The sequence below is a fragment of the Equus quagga genome, chromosome 12, assembly GCF_021613505.1.
Source record: "Equus quagga isolate Etosha38 chromosome 12, UCLA_HA_Equagga_1.0, whole genome shotgun sequence".
Classification (NCBI taxonomy): domain Eukaryota; kingdom Metazoa; phylum Chordata; class Mammalia; order Perissodactyla; family Equidae; genus Equus; species Equus quagga.
In genome coordinates, this window is record NC_060278.1 from 82,092,003 (window position 1) to 82,110,208 (window position 18,206).

Here is an 18,206-nt window from a genome sequence, read left to right on the forward strand (position 1 = left end):
CCGCGCCGTCGGCCAATCAGAGGCCGAGGACGATACCTTTCGGGGCCTTCGGGCGGGGGGCCCGCCGGGGTGGTACGGCCCGGAGGAGGGGGCTGGGGGCGAGCGCGGGCTGGCTGGCCTTTTCCGGCTGCCGCTGCGGCGCGCGCCTGCGCTGTTGCTGGGGACGCGCCGTATCTGGGCTGCATGCGGGCCGCAGGACGGTCGGGAAAGGCGCTTTTTGGATAATGGTCCGTTCCCTCTGTTTTCATCAGATAATTACGGGAGGCAGAGCTCGGTAAAACCCGGGCGGGAGGCCCCGCTCGGGCCGCGGCGACCCTCCCCGGGCAGAAACTTGCCCCCTCGGCTTTCCGTGGCACCGTACCTGGGGCCCCAGACCTCTCCCTGCGCCTCACGTCCCCAGGACCCCTTCGTCCCGGCTTCCCACTCGGGGAAGACCTTCCCAGGAGCCTCGGGGCCGCGCGCCCTTTCCTCCTCTCCAGAACGGAAGGGGGCCTGGGGCAAACTGGCGTAGACCCTGAGGAATCGTGACTCCTCGTAGCTGGCCTTAAAATACAATTTTAAATTGTATTTTATTTATTATTTTCAAAAATGAGGGTGGCCGGAGATAAAGTCGAAAAGGAAGACGATCCCACCTCCTCCCAGGTCGGTTTCTCGTTCCCCTGCTTCAGCAGAACGGGGCTCCTTTTGCTGGGCCACTTGTTGCTCTCCCTGTTGAATGGCCCTAGATGTTAGCGCCCAGTTAGCCAGCGGTGGATTGGAGCCACTTCCATGTCCTCGAGGGTGGCTTTTGGGCACTCAGTAGACTATTTTGAAATTACTTTTGCTTTAATAGTTAATGTTAGAGTTGCAAATCTAAAACCTAGTTCTCCTAGGGTGGTATACATGCTGGTAGATTAGCATCATTTTAAGGGGATTTTTATAACTTAAATTCCCATAACTGAAGTGCATTTATAAATTCAATTTATTTTATTTTCTTCTTAAGCAATTCGGTCACTTGACAAACAAAATCCAAGTACTGAGCTCAGTCTTAATATATTAACTTAAAAATATGGCTGGTAAATCTTAAACTCTCAGTCTCAGTATTGCTTACAAATATGGTTACGTTCTGTTACATATATCCTCTTGCAACCTGAGTCTGAATCAGTTACTCCACGTTTAAAAATTGAATTGCAAGGGGCCAGCCCGTGGCTGAATGGCTAAGTTGGTGCTCTGCTTGGGCGGCCCAGGGTTTCACCGATTCAGATCCTGGGCGTGGACATGGCACCGCTCATCAAGCCACGCTGAGGCGGTGTCCCACGTGCCACAACTGGAAGGAACCACAACCCAAAATACGCAAGTATGTACCAGGGGGCTTTGGGGAGAAAAAGGAAAAATAAAAGCTTTAAAGAAAAAAAAATTGAATTGCAAAACTAATCTATTACATACATTAGTATGTTAAATTCTGTTTTATAGATACCAGGTTAAATAAAGGGTTCCAAAATGTAATGGAAAATATTAGTGCTATGACTTTGATTGCTTCATTATTTCTATACTTAATCCTAAATATTCCTGGGGTTACAGGTGCTTATCCGCTTAGATAGGGGTTTTCAAAGGAGAAGTCAGAATCTATTAGTGGAATGTAGAATTTATTTAGACATTCTTAGCCAGCATTAAAAACATAGGAAGAAAGAGAATAGGGACTAATATGTCACATAGAGTGAGGAGGGGTATTGATTTGTGAAACTTTTGTCTCAGGTAAACATGCATATGTGTACATGTATGTATAAACATACATATATATACGTGGGGAAATATGTATATATACTATATATGTTATGTAAACACACTTTTTTGTGCATTAAATGCAAAAAGCTTGAGAGTCACTGAGCTGAAAGTTAACCACAGTGGTACTTTGAATAGGTTTGAGTCCTCTGGTTATAACCGAGCTGTGCTGAAGAGGTTTGCTAACTCAGAGACGGCTGAAGAAAAGTGCACTTCAACTAGTGAGATGCAGATACTAGCCGCCCCGTAGCCGAGTGGTTAAGTTCACGCGCTCCGCTTCGGTGGCCCTGGGTTTCACAGGTTCGGATCCTGGGCGTGGACATGGCACCGCTTGTCAGGCCACGCTGAGGCAGCGTCCCACATGCCACAACTAGAAGGACCCATAACTAAAACATGCAACTATGTACTGGGGGGTTTTGGGGAGAAAAAGCAGGAAAAAAGAAAAAGATTCGCAACAGTTGTTAGGTGCCAATCTTTAAAAAAAAAACTAAAACAAATGCTTATGATTAGACGGGGACATGGTGCAAACACTAAAAATATTCCTTTGGCTTCCTCACCTCCATCTCTTAACTAAACTAGCTCCCGGATATTTCATAGTCCTGACCCCAGCGGGACCTCTGCAGCGTGTGATGTTAGAGACCGTATCTTCCTTCCTTTTGGCCTGTTTGCTGAGTTCACTTTTCCTGTCTGTGTTCAGGTCTTCACCACCACCACCACCACCACCAGTCCTGCCTAATTCAGGACTTTTGCAAAACCTTTGGTTTCCCCTTCTCTAAACCACCTGTCTCTCCACTGCCAGAATGATCTCTCTGAGGCAGAGTAGCCAATCGTGTTCTATTGCGGGTGTTCATCGTGGCATGAAGTAACGGGAAGGTCAAGGGCGTGGTGTCCCAGGATCACCTGCGGTAGCTAGTCTCCAAAGATGACCACCCGTGATCCGTGCCTCCTGGCATTTGGTCCTTGTATAGTCCCCTCCCACAGTGAACAGGGCTGGGTCTGTGACTTTTTTGCCAGTAGAATGCGGCAGAAGTGATTCTGTGCCAGTTCCACTACTCAGCGTTTTGCATTCTTGGGAGCCTTGAGTTGCCTCATAAGAAGTTCAGCTACGTGCTGGAGAGCCACATGGAGAAGGAAAGGCCCCGAGACTTCCGGGAGAGGTCCAGCTTTCCAGCTGTCCCTGTCAAGAGAGAAGACCCACGGGTAAAGCCATGTCATGTGTTCCAGCCCTTGCTGGAACTGACTGCAGCCACATGAGTGACCCCAAACAAGACCAGCAGAAGAACCACCTAGTTGGGCCCCGACTACCCACAGAACTGTGAGAAATAATATATTGTGGTTTTTAAGTCACTAAATTTCGAGATGATATATTAAGCAGCAGTAAATACGTATCAGAATCAGCAAACCGGGGTTCAGGTGACCTTAAGTTAATCACCTAATCTTCCTGAGCTTTCATTTCTTCTGCAGGATGAAGACTGAGGATTCATTTGTCTCTTCAACAAAGATTTTATCAAACATCTACTATAGGCCAGACATGACACAGGTGTGGTACCTGGCATGTAGTAGGAACTCAGCAAGTGTTAGTGGTCTTTCATCTTGTTCTGGTTTTTTTGTGTGTGTGAGGAAGATTGGCCCTGAGCTAACATCTGTCGCCAATCTTCCACTTTTTGCTTGAGGAAGATTGTTGCTAAGCTAACATCTGTGCCAATCTTCCTCTCTTTTTGTATGTGGGATGCTGCCACAGCGTGGCTTGATGAGTGGTGTGTAGCTCTGCACACTTGAGATCTGAACCTGTGAACTCTGGGCCACCGAAGCGGAGCATGCTTATTTAACCACTACGCCACCAGGCTGGCCCCTCATCTTGTTCTTTTTTGTCAATAAATATTACAACAACATTTCATTTGACCTGTTCTCAGTTTAGTCCCAATTCTCCCATCACCTCCCAAAAGACTCTACTAAAACCCCATTTTTTTATACATCCAGGTACCTTGACTCATTTCATTCACTTTAGCCATTAACTTACACATGTAGACAGATCATCTTTAAACACAGTTTAGTTTCACACAGTAAAACAGTTATGCATTCCATTTTTCAATTTCCAGTGGCAGTAGATGGACAGTTTACTGTCACTCTGATTAAATATTGTTGGAACCTGGAAAATATGTTCAGTGTGTAAACTTGACAGTTATTGGTATCTCAATCATTTCTGGTTTAAACAGTGTTGCTAAGAGTCTTTTAGATTTCCTCTCTCTTCTTCAGCTCTTTTCAGAATGGCACCAGGGTTTATGAGAGTGCTCTCAGAGCCTAGTTGTAGGGAGAAGGGGTGGGGGGATGTCTCAGGTCTTTGTGTTCAGGTTCTAGTACTGTGTCTTGGGACCCCATTAATCCCTGTTGTAACATGGCTGCTTTGGACTGGTCCCTAGCCTGTGCCCTCTGTCCTCTGAGACATGCTGATCTCAGCCAGATGCTTGAAACTCTGAGCTCCTGGTCTCCTTATTTCAGGCCTCTACTGGTTCCATGCTGTGTGGCACCCATGCATTTCCTCATTGAGGTATACATGGTCTTTGGGATCACTTGCCTGCCTTATATGAGCTGGAGGACCAGGCTCATTACCAGAGGGGCTTTTATCCTCACGAATGCTGTATTAGCTTTCCTGTGCCGTGGTGACCATTCTGCTGGGTGGAGTGTGGGATCTCTAGAGCAGGAGTCAGCAAGCTGTGACCCATGGGCCAAATATGGCCTGTACCTTGCTTTTGTAGGGCCCAAGAGCTAAGAATGATTTTTACATTTTTAAAGGGTTGGAAAAAATATATATGCAACAGAGAGTATATGTGGTGCACAAAGTCCACAATACTATCTGACCTTTTACAGGAAAGGTTCTGTAAATCATTTTTTTTGGAGGCATGCAGCTTCATCTGTGCCATGGTCAGGGCAGCAGGGCAGAAATGAACAGATATGAAACTTGTAGAAATAAGAAACTTGTTGAAATTTAAAAGAAACGCAATGACTCATTAGCAAATTAGGCATGGCTGAAGAGAGCATTAGTGAATTGGAAGATCTAATGAAATAACTTATCCATCATGCAACAAAGAGAGATTAGATAGGTGAGAGAGCAATGAGGAGACAGGATGTGGAATGAGAGGGTTTAGCTTCTGTTCTGCCAGAAGGTAGGAAGGAAAAATAGAGTGTGTTAGTCAAGGTTCTTCAGAGAAACAGAAGCAATCGGATGTACATAGATATATATGAGGAGATTTATTGTAGGAATTGGCTCACATGGTTATGGAGGCCAAGAAGTCCCACGATCTGTTGTCTGCCAGCTGGAGAACCAGGAAAGCTGTGGTGTAGTTCAGTCCAAGCCCAAAGGCTGGAGAATGGTGGTAGGAGGCTGCTGATGTTGTAAGTCTGGATATGAGTCTGAAAGGCTGAGAACCAGGAGCGCCAATGTCCAAGGGGAGGAGAAGATGGATGTCTCAGCCCAAGCAGAGATGAACTAACTTGCCCTTCCTTCACTTTTTTGTTCTATTCTGGCACTCAAAAGACTGGATGATGCCCACCCACGTTTGGGAGGGCTGTCTGCTTTACTTAGTTCACCAATTCGAATGCTCATCTCTTCCGGAAACATCCTCACCGACGCACCAGATATAATGTTTTATCAGCTATCTGGGCATCCCCTAGCCCTGTCAAGCTGACACATAAAATTAACCATCACTAGGAAGAACAGTATTTGAGAGATGGTGGATGAAGTTTCCCCAGAACTGATGAAAAGCATGGATGCAAAGATACAGGAATGCACCTCAAGCAGGATAAACAAAAAGGAATCCACGCTTGCTCTGATTATAATAAAACAGCAAAACCCCCAAAACAAAGAGAAGATCTTGAAAGCATATTTTAAATTATGGATTCAAATTTATAATGGTCACAGAATTATTCAGGTTTTCTACTTTCTTGGACCAATTTTGTTATAGTTTTCTGGGAATTTGTTCATCTATGCTTTCACATTTTTTAGGTTTGAATTGGAAAATTTTTAACCTTTCCGCAGCATCTGTACTAGTGATCTCCTTTTTATCCTTAATATTTATTTTTACCTTCTTTCTTTTTTTAGTTCATTAGTCAGAAAATTTTCAGTCTTACTCACTTTTCAAACAATAAGCTTTTGATTTTGTTGACTCTCTCTGTTGTGTTTATCTCCTTTTGAATTAATTTTTGCTCTTTATTGTTTCCTTTATTCTACTTGTTCAGCTTTATTTTGCTGTTCTCTGCTTCATTTCTTGATATGGATGTTTGGCTCATTCGTTTAAGCTTTTCTTCTTCAATATGCATTTTCCTCTAAGTCCTGCTTTAGTTGTAGTCTACAAATTTTGGTGTGCAATATTTTCATTATAATTCAATTCCAAATTTATTCTAGCTTCTGTTATAATTCCTTCTATGACCTAAACACACATCATTTAGATGGATGTTAAGGTTGATGTCTTCCTTGCTTCCCATGGCTACTTTCTAAGCATTGTTTCTTCCTCTTTCTCTTTGAAAAACTCCGGCCACCCGTCACTGCCTAATGAGTTTGCACTGGGTAGCATCTGATTTTGCACTGGGAAGGACATTACTTATGTTTTGGATGAGGAGGCAAGGTGTTATTGATCAAAACAATTTTGGGGTGCCACAAGCGAGTGAGCTTCCTAACCTTTGATTGCAGCTTCTGTCAACCTCAGCTCAGTTCTTCAAGCGCTCGTGTGGCCCTGATAGCTGGCATCTTTATATATGCATTAGACCTAGGAGACTTTTTAGTGTGCAGACACCTCACAGACATGAAGACTGGAGCGGTGGGAGGAGTGAGCAGAGAAGTGAGCCCAAAGCTACATCTATTCATCTTCTCAGAACCCAAACGAAGCAATTCCATTCAGCTGGTCTCTTCTGGGGCAGGCACCTAGCAGACTGTATGATCCAATGCCTTTCTTCTTTTGCAGATAAGGAATCAGCTATTAACTCTTGGTGTTCAAGAAGCTACAGAATCAATTCTTCCATTTGTTAAAAAAAATGTTTTGTGTGCCTAACGCATGCTGGGTTTCTTTCTAGGTGCTGGGGATACGGTAGGAAACAAACCAAGTCACTGCCATGATGGAGTTTACATTCTAGGGAGAGACGGAAAATCAAGCAGATATGTAGCGCATCAGGTGTTGATAAGCGTGAAGGAATGTTGCCTGTTTCATAGAGGCTCTCAGCGAAGAGGTGACATTTGAGCAGAGATCTTAAGCAAGGGAGTAAACAATGCAGACATCTGGGAGAATAATAAAAGCAAAGGTAATGCTAACCCATGACCTCCTACTTCAGAGACTTCATAATCCTGGGAGACTGGACAAAATCAAGTGCTGAAATGCAGTAGTATGGGAGGCTGACTGGAAGACTGTTTGGGCTAGTGTTCCTGAGGAAGACTTCATGGCCAGGAGAGATTTTGTATATTCATAGAAGAATGTGTAGGTCGTTTAGAGAAGGAGGATGGAAAGAGTGGAAGCAAAAGCCGGAAACAAGGAAAGAATCTGCTAGAAGTGTAAGATTCATCCTGGTCAGTAGTTGGACAAAAGACTGAAGGATCTAGCATGTAAGACCTGGAACATAAGGACCCTTGAATGAAGGCTAGGCTGAGTGGCTTGGGTCTGATGAGACCCTCATTCTCCATCAAGCAGTGTTTGTTTGGAGATTAATTTGGAGGTGACGTGCAGGACTGATTTCTCAAAAAGTTCCAGCTGAGAAAATGTCCTGCATGGGCAGCAGGACTGAAGGGGAGCTGCGGGTTTCCCAGGCCGGCTCCAGGTTCAAGCTTTAAAGCCATGTGGCACATGGGGCCTTTCCTTTCTACGTGTAGGCCTTTCATCCCTCCGTTCTTGCTTTCTCCTTGCTTTTCTCACCCATTGAGAAGGATCATACTCTATAGCATCTATTCCCCTTTTATTTAGCCTAGCCTATGGCTCCTGTGTCATTTTGGTGTAAATTAACCCAGAGTTTTTACTCTGGGCAACGCTAATGGGGACCAATGGAAATGGAATGTGCCGTTTAAAATCCAGTGACTAGGAAGAGCTTCGGGAAAGGAAATTGCATGAAATAACCACAAGGTGGTGGCACTTTACACTCATTTCGTGAATGAGAAAACCCTCCTGTCAAATTTGAAAGGCTTCTCCAATTCCTTGGCTCCTTTCTCAAACAAGACGGTTGGTAATGAGTTACACACATGTGCCACATTTCTCTCCATAGACACAGAAAAGCATCCGTTCATAACCTGAGCCTGAGGCTGTTTGATCTTATCCACGCCCCTGATAACCTGTTATTTATTGAGTGGTTTGGTTTATACGGTCCATTTTCCAGACACGGTTGGGTGATATAGATACCTGTATGCTCTATGTACCTCATCTGCCCCAAGCATGATCTTGGGCCATTTTCCAGACTAATACTGCATTGAAGAATAAGTTATCTGGCACAATCCTGCAGACAGCTGTCTTTAATAGAAATCCTCAGTACTCAAAACAAGCCAACTGCTCAATAAATAACAGTCAATGTTGCTAGCTGGGGGGCCCCAATGCATTTTTGGTGCTTAAAGGCATCAGCTCCCCTCAGCCTGGGTTTTGGGGTGTCCCTATCTTTGCACTCATCATGGCTGGACTTTGGCTACTTTTGTTTTCATTGGCTTCTTGTACCTTGTGCTTAAGCCACCTCACCTCCTTTGGACAGAGGTGATGGTCAGGAAGGTGGGTCCCTCTGCACCCTCCTCTCAGTTGGTGGAGCTGGCAGAAACCTGTGTCCCAACATGGGCACCATGAAAAAAGCCTGTGATGGTTGTGACAACCTTGTCCCTTCTTCCTGAAGTCTGACGCCAAGGGAGACCACCGTGAGTGCAAGGTCCAGAGCTGCCTGAACCAGGGTACTGGGAAGGGCAGTTAGTGGGTGCGGCGGCTCAGCTCCCCAAAAGGGCAGATGAAACTATTGCCCTCCCCCCTTAGTAGCCAAAAAGGGCCTGAGACTAAGTCATCAAAGTTCCCACATTCGATGAGAGGAGAGAGAATGTGCAAGTTTGTGAGAGGAGAGAGGAAGAGAGACACTCATTTAGGGGGGTGTGAGCCAGTGGGGCCTGAGGATCAGCCCCAGAATGGTGCTCCTGCGAGTCCCAGCTGTCAGTGGGGAGGTCTCCCAGCACTCTTTCCAGAGGCTGACTTCCAAGGATGAGTATGAGGCCGGCCACGGCCAGAATCTGGTCTGACGTCAGGGGGCTGAGATACAGGGAGATGCTGGGAGGCAGGCAGCACGGTCTCACTAGCAGAACTGGAGGTCCCAGCGCCCTGTGTCTTCTTGTCCAGGGTCTGGCTTTGGCTGGCAGAGTGAGGTGTGGCCCCTGAAAAATGAACCAAGACAAGAATGAGGATGTGGGAGGTTTTCCTCTAGTTTCCTGGTATGAATGGCAGCTCCCTGGAGCTGCCCTGCACTGTACATAGATTTCATTCCTATTTGGTGGTGTGAGGATGGTCAGATCCCCCTCAGGGTCTGGAGGCACCTTGGTCTAGCCTTTGCATAAACAGATGTGTTGGAGGAGTATTGTCTGCTGGCTGGAGAAGTAAAGTTGGAGTGCTAGACTCTCTGAGCCTGGGTTTTCTTGAGTGTAGCATTGGGACAATAAAGCGACAGCCTCACAGTTGGTGGCCACAGTGAAACATGATGATGGAAGGGACGGTGTAAACTGGATCAGCCCCAGGATGGTGCTTCTGGAAATCAGATCCAGTTTCCAGCTCTTTCACTTACTCTTTTCCTTCCCTTCCCCTTACTCCAAGTTAGGGGCAATTACTGGCTTGTTCTTCACCAAACCCAGTTCCTGGGACACAGAAATGCACTAAGTTTCCATTGTGGATGGGTGTGGCCTGCGACCCAAGTCCAGGCTTTGGTGTGCTCCCCTTCCAGGTGTGTCCTCTAGGCTCTTCCCCTTGCACTAGCTTGATACAGGTGGAGTCACAGGATGGAAGGAGCCAAGGCCCCCACATCATCACTTGGGAAGAAAGTGGCCATCAAGTGAAAACGCCCAATTTGGACTTTATGTTGAGTGAGAAGTAAACTTTTATTGTGTTTGAGCCATTAGCTGTTTTGGGCCTGTTTATTAGAGCAGCTAGCATCATTCTAGCAAATACTTTAAGAAGAGAAGCTAAGTGAGGGCAGCAATAGAGGCTATTGGAGAGTTCCAGATGAAAGGTTGACCATCTTCCTAAGCTCTCTCCAACACCCTAGACCCACTGATGTGTTCAGATAACACTTTTATTTTTTAAAAATCAAATACCGCACTACTGATTTAATCAGCGTAAAATTGAAAAAGCTTTATATCTGTAATAAAAATTCAAATTTTGCCAAGGGCAAACTTCCAAACAGCAGCCTGTTGAGAAAGGAGGGTAAAGGGGTGGATAAAGTGGACAGGCACATTGGAACTGTGGGGACATGAATCAACCACTGTCATTCAGTGTAAGTTTCTTGGTTTCTCACGAAAGACATTTTATACACCAATGTTTTTCCTTTCATACCTAAGTCCATTGGTATCCAAATATGTCTTGTTTTTGTTGGTGATATTACAACAGAATGTCACATTTACTCCATTTCTTGCCCCATGTGGGAAAATTAGGTCATTTCAACTATTTTCTTCAGCTTCACCATAAGCTGCCAGCCCGTCGCTCTTCTGCATTTCATCTCTGAACCAGTCTGCGGGCATCTATGGACTGCTGGCTGATCTTACTAACAAGAACGCCTGCAGCTTCAAAATGTCTTCCATAAATTGGGGAGACTCACCAGGATGGGTTCTATTTTGACACAGACTTCTTGTCCCCTTTTTGCAACATCCGCTTGTTTATGGTTTATTTCAATATGTTAGTATTCCAGTCCCAGGGGGTAGATGGTCTCTGTTCACTCCCCATGGAGGCCCTGTGATACTTTCTCTGGACTCCTCATGTGGCCTTTTCTCACCCTTTATTCTAGAAACTCCAGCGCTGCTCTTTTTTGAGAATACAAACTGGTTCTGGTAGGAGCAGAAGCTGCAAAATGCAAATCTCCCTATTTCTCCTCCTAAAGAAAACACTCGGAACAACACAAAATCAATACGTCCTCCATCTGGGGTGGCTGTGATCCATGTCGGCCCACACCTAGGGATCCGGGTGGGACACCAGTTGTGCTCCTATGATGGGTTAAGTAGCAGATCATGAGGATATGACATGGGATCTGACAGACTCAGGAGGAAAAGTGAAGAAGAAGAAGAAAGTCATTTCAGAAATGAAGACTAAATTGCAAGGAATATAAGAAGAACAGTCACCATAGGAAATGTGGTGAGAGACTCAGGGGGTAGAAATGAGTGAAATGACACTGCAAGGGAAGTGGTGGCATTTCCCCATTTTACAGGTACTCCTACCAGCTCAGATTCCTTGAGTCTTTCTCTGTGCCAGGAATTCTGGGAAGCACTTTACACGCATGATCCCATCTTGTTTTCACCACCCAGTGAAGTAGGTGCTACCATTGATCTTTATTGTAACTTGCCCAACTTCATACAGCTAATGATTGTCTGAATTCTGATTTCAATCCCAGATTGGGTGATTTCACCACATACGCTCTTCCCACCTTCCCATGTGGCCTGGTGAAAAGCAATCATCAGGAAACAGAATTTACCTTCTTTGGTGAGCTGGAGCTGGGTGGCATTTTGGGGGCTGCCTTTAGCCGTGTCCTCTGAACCTCTCGCTGTGGCTCTGCCTTTGACAGATTTATGGTTCTTCTCAAGTTCTCGCAGCTGCAGGAAAAAAAGGAACGGTTGGTCCTGGCCAGGGAAATGGGTCTTTGAGGCTCAGAGCCCAGGATGGGGAGATCTAGAGGGCAAGGACTCTGTCTCCGGTTCTCGGTAACTACCTTCAATCGCCTAGTATTGGTCCTCATGACTCAGAGGGCAGCCCCAGACTCAGGGTTGCCCAGCATTTGAAGGCACACCTGGCCGGGGGTGACAGAAGCCCTCCGGTCCCGTGTCTCAGTGGTTTTCTATCTGGGTAGGAGGACAGTGAGATTAAGAGAAGGAAGAGCAGATGAGGAACTGGCTGTGAGGCAGATGAGGTTCGTTCCAGAAGAGGGAGTGAGGAAGCAAGGAGGATGGGGCTTAGAGAGAGTTGGGGTCCGCCCTTTACCGTGTGTGTGTAGGAGGTGTGGGTGGGGGCTGGGATTGCTGAAGTGAGCAGTCAGAAGTCAGGGTGTCAGATCATGTGGAGAGAGGCTGCCCCGTGTGGAGGGGACTTAAGAGACCTCTTAGGCCATGGGGAACAAGCAATATGATGTTTTGACAGCAGTATTCTTTTTTTTAGTATCAGTTTTAATCTGTAGGAATTATTGTGGGTACTGATTTTATTATGTATGAACATTGGTTGAATTCACTGAATTTCTCCTGTCCTTTAGCAACCTCTTAAAATTTAAGTCATTATTGTTATGTACTCCCAAACGTCCTCAGAATATAAACACATGTTGAATCTCACAAGGCTGCTTCCTATAATACAGATATTTTTGGATTTGGTTTAGAAGAAGGCCATTTAAAGATACAACTGGGCTTACAGAGCAAATTAGCAACAAACAGAAACGTGACATCTTTTTGAATGAAAACTCTTGACAGACTCACCGCTTGGATTTTCTTCCTCAGCTGGGCGTTAGCTCGGGAAAGGCTTTTGGAAACTGAGTTCAGGTAGTAGATGGCCAGGCTGCAAGAGAAAAGAGTGTCTCCTGTGATTCTGCGATCTTGCAAAATGACAAGAGCTGGCCACCCAAGGAATCAAGGCAGGCTTCCTGGAATAGGTGTCAGGGCTTTTTGCCTCTGGGCGGGGTGGAGGGAAGTCCCACCATCCTACATTCTCCACTCAACGTGGAGAAGGTCCTGGACATCCCCGCTCTCTCTCTGTTTTGTTGAACATGGAAATGACCTACACAAATTTCTAGCTCTCAAGGTGCTCAGGAAAGATTGGCTAAAGGAATCTCTCTTCTGGGAAATCGGAAGAGCTGGCGAAGCAGCAGCCTTTCTTGTTTGCAGAAGAAGCTGCTTGTGGTTCCCAGGCACCTGCCATGTGCATCCCACCCCACATCTCACTGGTTTTGACAAAACCCCATGAAGTAGAAAGGATGACTCCCATCTTCACAGATCAGTATCCTGGAATTCAGAGAGGTTAAGTAATTTGCCCAAGGTCTCCCCATCCGTTAGACTCATTGGAGCCCACGTTTGGAGCCAAAGCTCTCTCCACAGTCTTCAAGTGCTGAGAGAGGAGTGACAGGTGCTCGGTGCCTGCTCCCAGTTTGCCTGGAAACACAGCTCTGGATGCTCTGAAGCTCCCCTGCCCAGGGAGCACTGACAGGACTGTCTGTGCTGGGCTGCTGGTTTTCAGAGTCCTGGATGACTGGGTGTCCTTTGAGGCTGTAGCCTGGGCTTCCCTTTCTCAGGACCCAAGAGCCAGGGCTTTGACCTGGACTGCACCACCTGAGAAGAGGGAGGCCACAAAAGCCAGGGTGCCACCTGGATTGGGTACTCTGCCAGCTCGTGGCCTGGGAGCTTTTTAGGTTCATCCTAATTGTCACTTTTCTCCGTGAATTTCAAGCCTCAGCTGCTCCAGCTTGGGTATTCTAAGTCTTCCCCTCAGGGCAGGGCCACCCATAGCCACTTCAGTAGAGTCTATGAGCTCTCTCCAACCCGAGAGCAGGAACCACGTTGTCTTTGGGGCAGAGTGTGGGTCAGAGGCTGTCATATGAGCCTCCTGAAGAAAAGACTCAGAGGACTGTGGGTGGAAAGAAGGGAGGACAGGTGAAGGGACCAGTAGGTGTTTTGTAAGACCCCTTCTCGGTGCCAGATCTTGCCCTTTCTCCTAATTAACAACCCATTTATGACGGAGGAACTGGAGTCAGGGAGGATAAAATGCTCATGAGTGGCTGTGTTCCTCCGGAGGCTGTTTCCGAATTTAGTGTTTTCCTTTGCTGCCTTCAAGGGTCAGGTTTGCTGTCTGGGTTCCAGAATTTCCTCAGGAGGTAACAGGACAGTCAGGTGGTTCTATCACGTCAGCCCTCTCTCATGCCGGGACCAGAAGCAGAGGATGTTTGAAATCGAGGATGTAAGGAAATACATCTATTTTGGAGAGCAATTCAGAACTATCTAAAGAAGATTGAAGAAACCCATATCCATGACCCAGAGCTCCACTTCTAGAGGTCCATCTTAGAGAAACGCTCACATTTGTGCCGGGAGACGCAAACAAGGAGCACACTTGCAATGGCAAAAAAATGGAAACAACATAAACACCTCTATGCAGAGGAATGGATAAACTGTCGTTTAGTCATACAGTGCGACACAGTAGAGCCATTAAAATGTGTGCTCGTGTACCCACATGGGTAAATCTCCCAAACATAATGTTGAGTGAGGAAAGCTACATCGTGTGACTGCTGGGAGCTGGTGTACGAATGCCCCGGACCCCTCACCCTTGCGCGGGATAACTCAGAGGCACACTGTTTCCCAGAATTCCCCAGCAGGATTAAAGTCATCCCAGTGGTAATATGCACCTTCCTGTCCCTTCTCTGTCTCGCTTCCTTACTCCCCTCCCCAGTAAACTGTTTGCATTTGAATTTTCGTCTCAGGATCTGCCTCTGCGAAATCCAGACTAAGGGCCAGGAAAGAAGGAACTGCCAAGGAGTCTACACTGCAAGGCGAGGCTTCACTGAGGCGGAGCCGTGGGGCCTGGCTAACTTACGACATCAGGAGGATGGCTGGAATGATCAGGCCTGGATTGGCGAGGAAAGCGAAGATCTTGCCCAGGAAGGTTGGGAAGTCGTTTTCAATTGTCTCTTGGATGACGTCATACATTCTGTTTTTCCCACTGGAAAGAGGAGAGGACACCTTAGCTTAGATCGTGCTGCCGAGCTCATGTGGCACACGCAACTGTGCCATTGCCCCCATGGTCCAAAGCTGCCACTCTCTACTGCTTTCCTGGAAGAACCAGAGCTCTGCTCCAAAATGGACTGTGAGTAAAAATGCCCCACGAGGGGCTGCCATTTTGGCTGGAGCTTGTAGCTGGGTCAGCACCACAGCCTCTCAAACTACATGGGTCTCCTATGTCTGATATCTTCCTCAGTAAGATGGAAACGGGTTTCTCCTATACTCTCACTGGGAAGAATTGCCTGCGATGTAGCTATAAGACCAGCAAGGAGCTTCTTCTGGGCCCCCTGGCACAGAAATGGTTCTCCAGAGGCAGATGTGATGCACCTCCCATGGTGCCTCTCAAAAATAACTACAATTAATCTTCGGATTATAATTCAAGGAGATTGGATCGTCTGAGACAGGCTCCTGGACAGTTCACAACAGTAATTTTGATTTTCTTTGAATACCGAAGAACGGTTATGCAGACTGACTTCCACAAATGCCTGCCAGAGACTCCGGGCCGCTGCTGGCTTTCGGTTGATAGTTTTGGTGCCAAGAAGTTGACTTTGGGATTTGAAATTCCTGGTTCAAATTCCTGCTTCTCCATTTATTAGCTGTGGGACACCATGGACAATTTACCTAAATTTGCTTTCTATCTGCATTCATACCCTCGCTCTCCCCACTAGAGCTGTACTGTCCAATGTGGCTATTAAAAGTAAAATAAAATTAGTTACATAAAATTAAAAATTGATTTTCTTAGTCACACATTCAAGTGTTCAATAGTCGTGTGACTAGCAGCTACTATATTTGAAGAGCAGATATGGAATTTTTCACCATATAGCAAGTTCGGTTGGACCCTGCTGCAGAGGTTTGATATCTTTGGGCAAGATACTGAAAATTTCTCTGCCCTAGTTTCCTTGTCTGTATAATATGGTACAATGATAACATAACATAATATGGTATTATAAGTATAATAATGGTATTTGTCTCAGAAGCTTGCTTAGAGGACATAGATATGAATTCATATAAAATGTTGAGTAGGGGTCTGTCAAATTTTAAGTTCCCTCCAAAATGTTGCAGCTAGAAGCTTCATTTTTCTCTTATGTAAAGTGTTGATCAGGGATTGACAAACAATGGCCATGGACTGAATTCGACTTGCTGCTTGTTTTTATATGGCCTCTGAGCTAAGAAGGTTTTTACATATTTAAATGATTAGAAAAATATCAAAAGAAGAATAATATTTCCTGACACATAAAAATTGAAGTATGGGGGCCGGTCCAGTGGCGCAGCGGTTAAGTTCGCGTGTTCCTCTTCAGTGGCCCGGGGTTCACCAGTTTGGATCCCAGGTGCGGACGTGGCACCGCTTGGCAAGCCATGCTGTGGCAGGCGTCCCACATATAAAGTAGAGGAAGATGGGCACGGATGTTAGCTCAGGGCCAGGCTTCCCCAGCAAAAAGAGGAGGATTGGCGGCAGATGTTAGCTCAGGGCTAATCTTCCTCAAAAACAAAAATAATAATAATAAGGTTTGTACTTCATATTTCAATTTTTTTTTTTTGAGGAAGATTAGCCCTGAGCTCACATCTGTGCCCATCTCCCTCTACTTTATAAGTGGGATGCCTGCCACAGCATGGCTTGCCAAACAATGCCAGGTCTACACCTAGGATCCAAATCGGTGAACCCTGGGCCGCCAAAGCAGAACGTGTGAACTTAACTGCTGTGCCACTGGGCCGGTCCCTGAAGTACAAACTTTAGTGTCCATAAATAAAATGTTATTGGGACACAGCCATGCTCCTTTATTTATGTATTGTCTATGGTTGATTTGTGCTGTAATGGCAGAGATGAGCAGTTATGTCAGAGACCATTTGTGGCCATCTCAGTGCTTAGCACTGTTGCAATAATGCAGTTATAATGTTACAGCATTTCAAGAGCCATGCGTATCACACTATTATAACATTTAATTTCCTTTCTCATTACCAGTACATACCCATCATGTAAAAATAAGGACAGAAAAATGGACTTCAAATGTTATGCTTTTAAGCCACAGTCAAGTGTGGATTATTTTGTCATTGAATCATGATGGATTAGTTTCTGGTGCCTGCTGTAACAAATCACCACATTAGTGGCTTAAAATCATACAAACTTATTCTCTTACAGTTCTGGAGGCCAAAAGCTTGGATGGTTTCACTGAGCTGAAACCAGGGTGTTGGCAGGGCTGTGCTCCCTTCAGAGGAAGGCTCTGGGGGAGAACCTGGTTGCTTGTTTTCTTTTTTTCAGCTTATAGAGCTTTATTCTTTGAATTCCTTGGCTTGTGGCGCCTTCAGCCATCTTCAAAGCCAGCAGCATAGAATCTCCAAATCTTTCTCTATTTCCAAGGTCACATCACTTTCTGCTCTTCTGTAGTCAAATCTCTGTTGGCCTCCCTCTTATAAGGACACTCGTGATTTAGGGCCTACTTGGATAATCCAGGATAGTCTCCCATCCTAAGATTCTTAATCTAATCACACTGGCAAAGGCCCTTTTGCTTTATAAGGTAACATCTACAGGTTCCAGAGATTAGGATCTGGGTAACTTGTGGGCTATTATTTAGCCTACCACAGTCTGCTCTCTGGCCCCCAAAGATTCATATTCATCCTACCTGCAAAATATATTCACCCCTTCTCTACATCTCCAAAAGTCTTAATCCATTACAGCATCAACTCAAAGTCCAAAGTCTCATCTAAATATCATCAGCTCAAAAGTCACAAAACTCAGCATCTAAATAAGGTATAGATGAGACTCTGGGTATGATCCATCCTGGGGAAAAATTCCTCTCTATCTGTGGACCTGTGAAACCATAATACAAGTTATTTACTCCCCAAATACAATTGTACGACAGCTTTAGGATAACAGTTACAGACATTCTAATTCCAAAATGGAAGGGAGAAAGGAATCATCAGTTCCTAGAAATTTTGAAATTTAATCAGCCAAACTTCATTAGGTTTCAAAGGCCTGAGAATAATCCTCTGGGCTCTTGGCTCCACCCTCTGTGCCGTCAGCTCTGCCCTTCAGCCCAATACTCTGCCCTCAGAGTCATCCTTCCTTTTTCTTGAAGACTAGCACACATTTCAACTGAGTAGACTTCATCAGCCTGTTTACTGACTGGAGAATTTTTGGAGTCCAATGGCTTTCCTTCATTTTGTCTTTTCTCTGTTCCTTTCAGTCCAAGCTGGCAGTGTTCCTACTGATATAACATTCTCAAAAACCTCGTGGGTCTTCCATGTATGTTATGGGAATTCAGTCCGTTAGACAAGCGGGTCCTACACAGATCTTTCATGAATAATCCTAGCTCTATTTCTGGCTTATGCTGAGATGGCTGAGAGGATCCATGAGTCACATGCTTAAAAGAGTCCTCTATGGGGCTGGCCCCGTGGCTTAGTGGTTAAGTTCAGTGTGCTCCACTTCAGTGGCCTGGGTTTGGTTCCCACGTGTGGACCTACACTGCTCGTCAGTGGCCATGCTGTGGTGGTAACCCACGTACAAAAT

At 45.7% G+C, this 18,206-nt stretch overlaps 1 protein-coding gene and 1 long non-coding RNA gene across 2 annotated transcripts in view; one reads left to right on the forward strand and one right to left on the reverse strand.

Moving 5' to 3' along the window:
* The first annotated feature begins 147 nt into the window (after positions 1–147).
* Positions 148–3,454, forward strand: LOC124248941 (uncharacterized). The gene is made up of 3 exons (XR_006891196.1): positions 148–642; positions 1,227–1,336; positions 3,226–3,454. It is a non-coding gene; the product is annotated as an uncharacterized LOC124248941 (long non-coding RNA).
* A 5,461-nt stretch (positions 3,455–8,915) lies between these two features.
* TMC2 (transmembrane channel like 2) overlaps positions 8,916–18,206 on the reverse strand; it is a 56,078-nt gene continuing 46,787 nt past the window's right edge. The window contains exons 16-19 of the mRNA XM_046678032.1: positions 14,517–14,642; positions 12,416–12,494; positions 11,431–11,548; positions 8,916–9,133 (exon numbers count right to left, since the gene is read on the reverse strand). Coding sequence (XP_046533988.1) covers positions 8,916–9,133; positions 11,431–11,548; positions 12,416–12,494; positions 14,517–14,642 — 541 coding nt within the window. The remainder of the gene's footprint in view (positions 9,134–11,430; positions 11,549–12,415; positions 12,495–14,516; positions 14,643–18,206) is intronic.